At 38.7% G+C, this 13,298-nt stretch overlaps 1 protein-coding gene across 8 annotated transcripts in view; it reads left to right on the top strand.

Moving 5' to 3' along the window:
• The window catches only part of TENM1 (teneurin transmembrane protein 1), an 829,655-nt gene that overhangs the window by 685,647 nt on the left and 130,710 nt on the right, over positions 1-13,298 (top strand). For 7 of the 8 annotated variants that reach the window (XM_032123523.1, XM_032123524.1, XM_032123529.1 and 4 more), the window contains one exon: positions 9,319-9,471. In XM_032123523.1, coding sequence (XP_031979414.1) covers positions 9,319-9,471 — 153 coding nt within the window. The remainder of the gene's footprint in view (positions 1-9,318; positions 9,472-13,298) is intronic. The other variant, XM_032123527.1, reaches the window with a different exon arrangement.

Raw genomic sequence — 13,298 nt, 5'->3', positions numbered from 1 at the left:
AGTTTCACACCATGTTGTCTAAGATAGATTTTGTTATCCCTTTGTTGAATTTATGTTCAAAAAATAGGTTACACAGTATAAACTTAGTCATTTTGTTAGCAAAATATACTGGACAGGTTTATCAGAGTAGCTAGAAAGGTCTTCCCCAGGTTTGGGTTTTTGGTTTTTTTTGTTGAGGACAGGTATATTGGAGGTGGCTTGAAGTCAATGTGGTTACAATCATACATAGGAGAGCAATTCTATGTGATTTCCTACATAACGTTTAGCCTGAACTTTAATTATTTCATGGGGTTTTCAATCTGAATTGAAAATATTAAAGAACGTGACTGTGGCTTTTGTAAGCATAGAGAAATCTAATTTGTTTTGCTGTCTCACACACACACTTGGACTTTTAGATGGCAGTTCACAGATGGCAGGACCAGAGTATCCCTGATAACCCTATAGCTTGAATGGGAATAATTCCAGGTTTGCCTGAAAGAGTGCAGTTCATGCTTAGTAAAACTTGTCAGAGATACAAGTACAGATACCTCCAAACTGATAAATGGCCACTGATTTTCTGTACTCTCTGAATAAATGTATCTGTGGTGAAAATTATTAAAATTTCAGTAATTTCTTGTTACCCACTGAGGCTTTTTTTGGTCCCATAGTGACAAAGTTTTGATTATTGTCAGCAAGATGCTCATCAGGAGGGATTTTTTCCTAACATCCTCACCTAATGCATATGGGAAAGCAGATTTGAGCATTTCTGGTGCATGATGATTTGAAAGTACCTGAGGATCTCGTAAGCTCCATTAATTGCAGATTTACATAACAGCTGGTGAGCATATGCCCTCAGTTAGGACAGGCTGTATCATTTTTGCAGCCTCATCTGTTTGCTACACATACTATCCCACCCACACCATTTAGATTTTATCTGGTGAAGCACTGCCTTTTTCATCCCTGTTTAGATTTCAGTCTGTCTCTGAAATTTCTGTAACTTCCTAAGGATATACTGCTATATGTCATCAGCCTGAGAAGGCTGGAAGCACTCCTTGTCACCATGAATTAAAAAGCTCTCTGTGACTCTCCTGTAGATGTGTCTATTTATCATATCTTGGTAACACAAGGGTGTAGCGTGTTTTCTTCATTTAGCCCAAAGCAGACAAAAGGGAGATGTCCTTGCATTTTATAAATTATTACTATTTCTATTTATGTTTTCTATGGAAAAAATATGAATTTTTGTACCTAGAGTTATAAGTCAGGAAACTTTTCAGGATGCCATAATTTGCTCTTGTTTTCCCCAGAAATTTTTCTGTTGCATGAGCTTTCCTGCAGATTCAGGTAGTATTAGTTAGCTTATTCCCAGTGAATATTCCTGCTGCCCATCTCTAGTTGGCTAAATATTTAAATAAGTTTATGGTCTCTTCTTACGACTCAGATACCTTAGTTATTCCCCTTTTGCTAGGTTTAAATCATAGCATATAAACTGTTTCAGTTCACTGGCTCTGTAGTCTTGCATATTTGCATATCTTTTCACATGAAAAGTTTAAGTGTGCGTGTTTTAAACAAGTAGTTGAATATCGAAATTCAGACCGTATGTAACACTCTGAAGTTAAAATTCACTCCCCCAAGTGTTTTCTCTTTGCTCACCATGATTCAGATCCCTCACTCCATCAGGTTTCTTCAAGTCAGAGGAAGTTGTGTCTGAGCAATCACTACAGACATGGGCCCAAATTGTAAAACAAAACTTGTTTTAATTTCAGGACCAAACTTAACCTGTGATCAGCTCAGCAGTTGTTACTGAAAGAATAAGGGAGACTTTTTAAAGCCAAAATTGTTTTCATCATTGTATTTTTTGACACAGCCTGCATCAACTTACCATGACCTACAATTTCAGGCGAAATGAATGTTGATCAAAATTTAATATCAAGCTTTTTCTTCTCCTAATCTAAGAACTTAAATGTTCTTTTTCAAATATTTTTCACTGCCATTAAATGCTTGAGCTAAACATTACTTTTAAAAAGAGGCCCAAATCTCAGCCTCAAGTCAGAACATCTCCAAAGTTTTAGAGACACAAAGCTTATTCCTGATCAAAATTTACAAGTGGATCTTATATTTGTAATGAACTGAGACCTGTGCCAGAGTGCTCTAAGCTGTGATCTCTTTTCAATAACAGGTAAACTAGCAAAATGGTTTTGTTCTTTTGTTTTTCAGCCTTTCCCTCTTATCTGTGAGACTCAATAGCAAAGCTTTTACATAAGAACACGCAATTCTTCTGTATTTTCTCTCCTTTGAACTACTACTCAGTTAAAAAAAATACTACTTCTCCATTAATCCTCTTTTGGCCTATAATCACTGTGTTTACTATTTGGCCTTTCTGAAATAAATTTGACTATTATATGGACAGTAAAGAAATTAGAGAACACTGTTGATGTTTGTGTAACAGCAGATTTATTGAAAATCTTTATCAAGTAAAACACATATTTTCACTTCAATGGGAGTAATTTCTGTGAATAGATTCTAAAATAATAGTAGTTAGTCCAAAAAAACCTTATTTCATAAAGTGCATGTTTGGTCTTCAAACTGTTGGAGGTGTAATTGTAAATGTGTTGAATTATTTTATATGGAAGAAATTCCTGCTTTCATTTTCTGTTGTCCTGTGTGTTGAGAAATGTAAGTCATGTGAATCTGGGGCACAGTTGTTGAATTTGCCCACAAAGTGGGCAGCGACGCAAGTGAGCAGTTGGGACACGCCTCAGGGAGGTGATGTTGGTGCCTCTCACCAATGCATGGGGAGCTACAGCAGCTCCACCAGCAGTTCTTTGGTAAGTTTGACTCTTGCCAAAAAAATTAAGACTAAATTAAGGAAACATAAGAGAATAAGAAATATAGTATTTCTTCTGGTTTTTTCCAACACCACATCATTTCCTTTAAGCCCAATACAATGGAGGATATGGCTACTCATTTAGTAGTTATTTTTAACCCATTAGTGAGTAGGATTTCTCTTCCATGATACTTTACCATTTTATCAGCAGCTGATTTGGACTTGCAAATCACTGGTTCTATTGATCAAAGGTGCTGAACTCCTACTGTTCCTATTGATTTCAGCAGGTGATGCAAATGTTCAGTGCCTCTGAAAATTGCATCTCATGTTCTTGGATTTAACCATCCCTGACTACAGAATGACTGTTTTATATACAAATGAATTCTCAAGTATGAATATGAAGTCGTCCCTATCCTTCATGATACTATCACTATTTATGAGCATGCACTGGAGATGGGTGTTGGGTCTTAAATTATATTCACATGGAGGGTAAGGAAATTAAAGCCTCTGTGCTGACTGACACTGTGACCTGCCATTTCTCACTGTGTACAAGGGAGAGGAGTGATGGTTTCAACATTGAGAAAGGCCAGGCCAAATTTTAAGGACGTGTGTATCTCAGTGCATAGATTTGTAACATTGGTTGCATCACTTTAGGCAATGTATAACAGCAGCAAAAATAGGAATTATGCAGAGAAGGCTCAAGGGGAAAATACACTGTTGTACACTGAAGAGTATAATGGTATAGTAAACAGTGCTAGGTGTTTCAGGGTTATGCAAACGTTGTGATACAAATGCATAACCCTGAAATGCCATTGAACTCCTTACTGGAAGAACTCTCACTGAGACAGACATATCAGGATCTCTCAGCTGGGAATTGTGGTGTCTGCTCTCTTGGATCCTGGGTCTTACAGAGGAGCTTGGTACTGTCACAAACCTCTAAGTACTCAGAGGAGACACACTTACTGTCAACCGAGACTAGGTTTTGTTTGTTCCTAAGTCTAAAATATGACTGTAATGAAAAATGAAACCATCATCCCTGTAGGAGGATTGCAGGAGAGAGGGATATATTTGTATTTTCAGGTATAAAAATATGTTAGGTGTAAAGAGAAGAGTTCTTGAGAAAGAGGAGAGTGCTGAGAGTTAAGATGGCTGTAACAAATATATGGAAGAAGTCCTCATTTCATTAAATGCCTTAGATGGTCAAAATAATTTACCACTTTAATGTGGATTTTAAAAAATATTCTGAAGACTGAATCAAATATTAACAGTCTCAAATTCTGAAATCTGTTTACAGCAGAATGAAATAGTATTTTATTTGTAAAATAAGCTTACAGAAGATCACTTGTTCTAAAGGTCAGAATCAGAACTTTGATTCTGGCTCTTACTTGTGTCCAGGTATTTTTCTCATTAATTCACCCTTACTGGAACTGTGACACTGACGCATCTGTGGCTTCATGCCACAGTGAAATCCAGTTTTATAAGCAGGACCTGCTAGCAGTTACAGAAACAAATAATTTTCTGGCAGTGAGAACAGGTGTAGAAAGAGTAGTCAGCTGCTGATACACATTCTATTACAGCTTTTCTGAAGTCTGGGCTTCAGGGGGATGATCTACTGAGATTCTGTAAAACAGCAGAGAAAGCTAAACAAAAGCCTTTAGTGGAGGTCAGCAATTTGGAGAGACTTCATATTTGCAGGATTTTTGTCCGTTGAAGTTCATCTCGCAGGTAGTAAGTGCTTATTGCACAGGACTTTTCTGACATCTCCTCACTACTGTGTGTCTCTTTTGCACTGGAGCCAAGGCTCTTATTCATATTCTGCCAAACATGTAGCACCGGAGTTGACAAGCTGTGCTTACACAGAAGGTAGATAAGAATAAATTAAATTAGATCATTGGCTTCCTAGCAGATGGTGGGTTAATCCAGTTTACAATGTGAGTTCTGAAAAAATTACTTGTATCTTTGTGGATATTTACTTGAGTATACTGTAGCAGTGTGGGGATGAGGTAGTCAGTCTGGAACTGTCAATGTGGTTAAATGTTGAACAAAATAAGTGATCTGGTCAGTTACTTCAGAGGTAAAGACCCAAGCTTTTGCTCTGAACATGCCCATACTGGTTTCACTTACAGCAGTAACATGAAGAAACAAAAGCCTGCCTCTAAGTAGGGAAAATCCCTTAGGCAGCATGAAGTTACACTCACTTTTCATCTCTTTGCTGAGAGGTTCCATGAAAGAAATTTATGGAAAGGGTAGATGATGTAGGCCTTTAATATTTCTTTTTCTGCAAGAGATCTGTTTTACACCTAATAATGTTTTTTTTACCTAATAAATTAGCTAAGAAAAGCTCTGTACTGTGACTAGGATCTTCTGTACTGGAGAGGGAGAGGTCATTTAAAACCACCCTGTACAGCTCCACTGTGTAGCCTGGCCAGGGCAGGGTGGCAGGGTGGTGAGAAAGAAATATGCCACATAATCCTGTGGCATCCTCCAGGATCTTCAAATCCACTGACTCCAGATTCCTCCACATTTAGCTTCTGCCATAACATCAATAATGCATGTTAAAAAAAAAAAAATCTGTGTCTACTTTTGTGTTAGAATTTAAAAGAAATTTTGAATTAAAAAGGGCTATCTAATAAAATATAAATTAAATATAGGTATGGTAGTATCCATCATGTAAGCCCTATCCCCCAACATTATGTAAAGAGGGTCAAATTTTGCCTTCAGATCAATTTTGCCTCCAGATCACCTCAGTGAAAGCAATGTACAACAACTCTGCTCATGGCAACGTGCGACTCATAGATTGCAGCGACCAAAGTAATAATGTAATTATTGACATGGGATTATACTGGATGTTCAAGCAAGCCAAGAAAGAATATCTTTTCAGATGAGTGCAGTTCCTACCAGCAGGGAGAATACTGCACTCAGCTGTCAGAGAAGTTTGGTGAGGCCAGCTGATGGAAGTTAGGGGCTGATGCTCCTGCTGACTCACCACAGTTCCTCCTAACAAAAGTGTGAATTTTGCAATGGTGCCAGCTAACAAGCTGTTTCATCTCCATTTGCCTGCTGGTCCTTTGGTGTTGCCTGAAACTGTAGCAGCTCAGCAGTGACCTTATGCACCCTACTAGTAACTGAAGTATTTTAGGTGCTGCAAAATGCAGGGTATGTGATTGCAGAAATTTTTTTGAATGCCAGCTAGGCAGAGCCAGAGTAGCTTTTGCTTCTTCTGTAATGTAAGTGTAGTCGTCAAACCTCAAAGGCTGTTCTGTGTAAACTTGAGCTACATCATATAATGCATCCTTAGTCCTAATGGTGGGTTTCATACTGTTAGTCAGCAGCCAACCCTCAAGGGCACTGCAGTCAAGGTCTCCAGAAGGTTCAGCTCTGAGGAAAGGGCAGAGACATTCATCAGAAAGTGAATGTCCCTCCTTTTTGTCCAGCCCAGTACTAAGTTGGACAGAGTGATGGTATCATCTCCTATTTGTTCTGTGGAGTAGGATCTTACACATGGGAGATACAGCTGAGAACCTTGCAAATGGATTTATGCTGTGGGAAATGACATTGTGGCCCACTTAAATTGCACAGCATTTTCTGTGCCCCTTTTGTAAAAGCCAGAAATCCACTGGAAAAAAATCAAAGAGAGAATAACTCAAAAGAGAAGTTCTTTTGAGCTTTTTAATGAAATTCAGTACATGCCTACTTATTTCTAAAGAGATTTGAGAGATGCAGATTTGAAAGTTTTATGTAATCTTATTTGGTGAAATAAGTGTGTATTTAAAACATGCTGTACATATGTTGTAGGAAAAAAGCTGTGTAGGAATTTTGTATACCCCAGGTAAAAGAAAAGTATCACAGAAAAGGAAAAGGTTAGGGAGGGTTCCGTGTCTACTAAATAAAGATTTATTATTCCTTGTAGTTAACTTCTGAAAAAGGTATCTCTAGGAATTAATGCCTTTACTGGTGTTTGTGGTCTGGTTACTCCCAGAGTGACACCTGGATCTGAAGGTAGTTTCTCAATAGCTATAGTTAATGTAATGAAAATAGGAATTATTTTAAGATTGCAAGGTGACTGGATTTTTCCATTGCTAGAAGTCATTCAGATCAATTCATGTAGCTCTTATTTTCACAGCCACATGCTTTGCTGTACAACCCTCAGTTGTGCCCATTGTTTAGCACAAGTCTGGTGCCCCATGTCACCTCCCAGGGATGAGACATCCGAGCCTGGCAGAGACCATCCTCTCTGCAGCACAGTTGGTGTTTCTCAAGGAGGAAGCTGACTGTCAAACATAGATACAGATAGTTTTGCCAGCTTGCCAAGCTTTGGCATGAGCTATGAAAACAACAGCACTTCCCCAGCCTGAAGAAAGACAAAGCCAGTAAATGATTAGAATTGGTGCAAGTGGATGACAGCATGCACAGAGTGTGTAATGTGGCAAAGACATGCACCAAGGGAAAGGTGCAGCACACGTTCAGCCCTGACTTTGTGACATACCCTCTGCAGCACATGCAAATGCTGTCCTAGGAAATGAGTAATGACAACAATGGGAATAGTGTAAGAAAGCAACTAGATTACATTCATGATTCCATAACCACTAAAAGCTTATTATTGATGTGTGCAGTTGTTTTGCTTCTAGTGATCTGTTTCAAGTGCTGATATAATTGTTTGCATTAGTATAAATGAAATGTACATTCCTTAGCTATCAGTCCCATTGAACTCTGTTCCCTTTTGTTGTTAATAACTCTTGAAATAATAATAATGTCCAGAAGCTCAAGCCAGGAGCAAAAGCACTTACTCTCTAGCTACTTTTTGTTGTTTTGCATTAAGAATCTCAAAACTCAGACCTTAATTCTCTGTGATCTGACTGCAAAACCCTGTTCAAAGTATTATCATGGTCCATTGATGATTTCAAGACCATAGAATACAAAGCAATCCAGGCTTGAGATCTCACCACTGACAGCAAAAAGCTTAAAAGTACACTTCTAATACCTCCGCTGGGGAGTGGATATGTGCTGCCCAGTGTCTCCAGAGTCCAGATCTGATGGTGAGTGAGTGGTTTGAGATGCAGTAAATTTGTCACAACCACTGTCACCTCACTAATTCAGTAATCATGCTCTCATTTGCTTGATTTGGATCATGTATCTGTAGTTGGGTGACCCAGGAGTGCACAGATCTGGAATTAATGACTGTAGATTGGCAGCTTTGCATTCTTGTGGTACTTTTCCCAAGCCCTTGACAGGAATCCATTCAAGGCTTGGGATTTTGTTAAATTTTTGTAATTTAACTTTTCAGCCTGCGAGGGAGACTTGTGGCCAAACACATGGGAAATGGTCTCCAAGTTTCCTGGTTGTATTGAGATATTTTCCTTGAAGTATGTACAAGAGCAGAATAAAACCATGTACTTTCTTAATGCAAGACCCATTCTAGATCACACTTATTTCTCCTGGGAGTCTCTGAGGTTCCTACATGGTTCAGGATGAGCAAATATATTGACTTTTAGGCTCCCACTGTGGGCAGATCCTACTCAGTGCAAATTGCTGCATGTGGTTGAAGAGCTGCTGCTCGGGCTTTGCTCTTTATGTGACAATTTCAGCTCCTCAGTGGGGGTCATCCTCAATCCATATTTTAGTGGGTCATCAGTCGTCCCTGCTGAGTTACTTCAATGCTAAGGCAACCTTTCCCTTGGAATAATATGCCCTTCTCAGTAAGACCTAGGTAATTGTCTAGACCAACTGCAGTAATATCATATTATACTAAAATAAGATCCTCTGTTGCTGTCTTTTCTCCAATCATCCTTCAAGGCCTCAGATCAGAAACAAAGAAAGGAAAGCAGAAAATATGAATGGCTGTGCAGGCAAAGTAGAGTAGGCAGCCCCTGTGTATGGCAATAAAGATAGCTTATAACTTTCTAAAGGGATTATTTAGTAGATTTCCTAGTACATACTTAAATAACAACTATATTTCTGTTAATTTTTGTTGTAAAATTATTGCATATATTTTAGGTGTAGAGCCAGCTTTTTATCTGCAGTGTAATTCTAGAGTAAGCCTGGAGTCAATGTTTTTGCTAATGAAAAGGTTTCAGAATGCAGTGAGCACAGTTTCACTTCAAACTGAATTGGAAAGGTGAGAAGTTTTAGTTGGTGTCATTGCTTTTGTCAACAAATTCTGAGATCTTTGACAGCCAAAAGCTGAGGGACAACACTGATACAGCATTAGAATCTGTCACACAATATTGAATTTATTCAGCTTTTATCCTTTTAATTGCAAGTAATTCCATTAATTGCTGTAGACATTCATCACCCTGGCCTGGCTGAGCTCCAGAAGAAAGTGTGGAAACTAATTAAACATTGGGTTTTAAGGTAAAATGGTAAATTGCTCATTAACCCCCTTGAAATTCTGATTTATTGCTAACAGAACAAAGCAATACTTGACTTTGCAGAAACTGGGTCGTATCATTCTTTCATAGTCTCACTGAAGGTGATGTAGTTTAGACATCAATTAATTGGTCTTCATTTTTTTGCAGCAGTACACTTGTTTGGTTTAACCTGGCAACTACAGCCTGTGGAAGGGCAGCTCTATGAAAATGGAGTTAGCAAAGGAAATAAAGGAACAGAATCCATGGATACTACTTACTCACCAATCGGAGGAAAAGCTTTGGATAAAACAGAAAAAAAAGGTATGTGTAAATGAGAAGCCAGATGGACAATGAATAGTTAAACATTAGTGCTGTTCAGAGCCTGTATTTTCTACATGTTGACAGTATTTTGAGTCCAGTTTCTATCTTCTCTTGTATAATTTTAAAACAGATATGAAAAGCCCATAACCAGGTAAGTTCCTTTAGCAGAACTCTCACTGAAATTAGCAACCAGTGCATTAGAAAAGGAAGGTTCAGTAGCACAGTGGGAGAAGAGAGTGTTTGGCTTCTGTCTTAAGGGAGGGGAGACCACATTTGCCTTGTTCCCTGTGGTGCAGAGGGCTTGGAGCTGTGCCTGTCCTGCAGACCAAAGTCAGTCTCAGGCAAAGTGAACCCCTGTGTGCTGACAGGTCAGAATGTGCAGAAGAGTAGAAATCTTAAAGCTTTTCAAGACATCAGTTCTTGAAGGCATAAGATAAAGTACAGCATCCTGTCACGTCCTGGCTGACCCAGTCACAGTGAATCAGCTCCCAGGAATCTACCACGGCTTCACAAAACGCCTGAGCCAGTCTGTCAGCTCCCTGCTGCCGGGGGTACAGCCCTGCTCTGCCCTCCCTCCTCCCTCTGCCGCTCCCTGTGGCCTTGTGCCCACTGCAGGGGTTGCCTCCTGCACAACCAGGCCACGTCAGTCCTCCATGGCAGCAGAAAATGGCTTTGTTAAAGCCATGATGCAAATCATCTTCTGCCACACAAGTGGCTGAACCAGACTCTTGAAGCACCAGAGCTAGGACAGGAAAGGAGTGGGCTGTGCAGCCAGGGTGTGCAATGGAGAGAAGGAACTGTCTGAGATGTGTGATTCCATCCTCTTAAGTCCTGTCATTTAATGTTGTTAGATCACCTGCTCCAGTATTAGTCACAAGCTCTGGCCCATGCTTCCCATCAACCACTGTCACAATGCTTTCTGACCAGAAAAAGCAGATGGCCTTCCCATTTCTTTTTATGGTACTCAGAAAAAGTGGATAAATCAGATCAGATCAAAGTGAATGGGAGTGGAATATGAAACCTAATCTTTCCAGTTGTTAGGAGGAAAGTAAAATTGTACTGGTAGCTCTGCAATGATAGGGGACTTCCAGAGCTTTCCAATTTTAGAGCAGAGCAGGAATCTGATTTTTCATGTTCTGGGTAAGATCCATGACTGAAAATAGGCAGCAAAGTGGGACATTGTTGTACCAGTCCCTCCAGAAGGAGGATTGCATTGCACATCAATAATCTTGCAAATCAGTGTGGCACAACAGGGTAGAGATCATATTAGATAAATGAACAATAGAAATACGTGTAAGGAGACAATGATGTTGTTTTCCATTATTTCATCCCTTAGAATGGATTGGTAGTGAATTGCAGTAAATGTTTTATACACTTCTGTATTTTTTGTCCTGGTGCACCATGGAAAATATCTCAAATAGTTCTTCTCAACTGCATTAAATCATTATGTCAATATATTACAGATTTAATAAAAGCTTTTCCAATGCATTTGGCTTCCAAAGAAGGATGTGTAGAAAAAAACATCAAAAATATCAAAAATCTTTAAAAATTAGATGGTTGGAAACAGAGAAAAGAATATGCAAGTCAATAAAGACTCAGTGTAGTAGGTAAAAACCCAAACCCCCTGCCTTGCTCCTGGGAATCCCAGTTTTTAGTGTAGCTATACAACTACCCCACAACACTAAAGAACAGTCCTGTGATAGCAGAGCCATTTCATTGAGGGCATACCCAGCAGTTTCAGAGGTCAGTCATGAACAGACCTACTCTGTTGTTTACTTGTCCCCTTTCACCTTTTGGGGGTAACATGTAATCCAGAGTTAAAGCTAGCAAGGAGTACACATTTGGAAAAACACAAGAAAAATCATGCAGAATTAGTACATGCATAGTCTGGCTCTGGCTAGTCTTTGCTCATTTTCTTTCTTTACATCACTTTTAATATATATCAGTAATTTTACTCCCAGTCCTCATAACAAATTCTCCCTCTAGAAGTGATGAAAAGGAGCACTTGGAAACAGGCCTTTCCCTACAGCAGGATACTACAGAAAGTCGATGCACTGGCTGTAAACTTGAAGCCTCTGATGTAATTTCACAGGGATAAATAACTGCTGTCAGATACTGTGACCTCACATCTTCGCAACTCAATGCAGTAGCACAGAATGCTTTTCCAGACTTGGAAAGCGTAAATTTTAACTAATCTTTTAATGAAAATGAAGTTTGTAAACCAGCAAGTCAGATTTCTTCAAGAAATCACTTTATAACACACTGACCCATGGCTACGAGTTAACATTTTAATATGTAGTTATGTGATTAAAAAGTCAGATATCCTATTGATGCTGCTATTTACCAGGGGAGTACTAGGAAATTGATTGTTTCAGGATCATTAATAATAAGCATATGGATACATTCTTGTGGAGGTAATTGGCACCACGCTGTTCAGAGTTTTTCTTTCTTGAAGCTGAGAGAAACCTGTGATTAAGAATCTATCTTCTGCTTTAGACTTTTGAGGAAACCCTGCTTAGAAAGCATAGGGAAGAATTAATACCCTAGTTGGCAAGATTGCGAGCTGTACAAGGAATTGAATATAGATAATTAAATTATACTTCATCATAAAAAAAGTGTTTTTACAAGAGCAGAATTGTATTGCAGCACTGTAATTTTAAACCTTATTTTGGACTTCTTCAAGAGAGAGCAAGAAAGTAGACAAGGATAGTCTGTGAGGGGTGTGTCTTCAGGTGCCTTTTTTGTACAGCCAAATACCTGCTTAGATCAACTAAACACAGAAGCAAAGCTAAATTCTTTTTCTGTAAAGAAAGCAGAGTGGCTCAGTGAATATGAAAATATGCATTTCAGACATGGCCCCTCCAGTGGCCTTTCCATGCTCTGTGGTTGTCTGAAAAATTAGCATTTGAAAGGTAGAGATTCTGCAACTGTGTCCTATCAGTAGGGGTAGATAGTATGTATATTTTCCTGTTAGCATTGTGAACAGCAGCATGCACTTCTTTCCTGTGGGATGAGATAAATGGACATCTAAGTGCATCTGGTTTTTTTAAAGCTTATATTAAATTGTTGCTAGAGCAAAGGTATTTTCAGCCAAATGTGGAAAAACTCCCGAGGTACGTAGCAACACTAATATGATATTCAGCATAATTTGATAATATGATATTCAGCATCATTTGGTAATATCAGTTAGTGAGAATTCACCCAAACTGAAGACACAACACTTTTTCTTTTCAACAAAGAAGCAGACCTTCTCACTTCAAAAAATAAGTAGCTACTGTATGTTAAAGACCTTGAACACTGACCAATAACGCCTTTAATGTCAAAGATCATACTGTGTCCCTGGCTTTTTACTTAGTGCTCTACTGTCTTGTAACTGAATCATATTAATTACCGTGTGTCGATATCACCAAAAAGTTCCATAGTGTTTTACTTAACTCACAGTAACTGCTTGCAAAGGATCATTAAGATTGAATATCTCTAGAGTATTGGAAATAGGGGAGAAGGTTTTTAAATTTACATAAGCCAAGTAGGATCTTTTTTTGTGTTGGGTTGGGAAGGGATCCACTTTCCTTGTCCAACAGAGGAAGTTTAATTCTCTTTCAAAACTCAACATTCAAGATTTTTTCTGTGAAGCAAATTGGGCAGAAGTAGTCTCACCTTGAACATCGTTAAAGCAGCAATTTGGAAATATTTTAACTCTTAAACTAAGTGGTGTATTTTTAGAGTACTAGATTACAAGCTTCTGATCTAAAAATAGATGTATTTATGTGATGAGGTGTTATAAGCTAGCTCCTCATTCTTGCTGTGGGTTTGGTGACACAAAGCAG

Source organism: Corvus moneduloides, chromosome 14 (genome assembly GCF_009650955.1).
Source record: "Corvus moneduloides isolate bCorMon1 chromosome 14, bCorMon1.pri, whole genome shotgun sequence".
Classification (NCBI taxonomy): Eukaryota; Metazoa; Chordata; class Aves; order Passeriformes; family Corvidae; genus Corvus; species Corvus moneduloides.
Note: the sequence above shows the minus strand (reverse complement) of the source record. Positions and strands in the feature narration are given on the sequence as shown.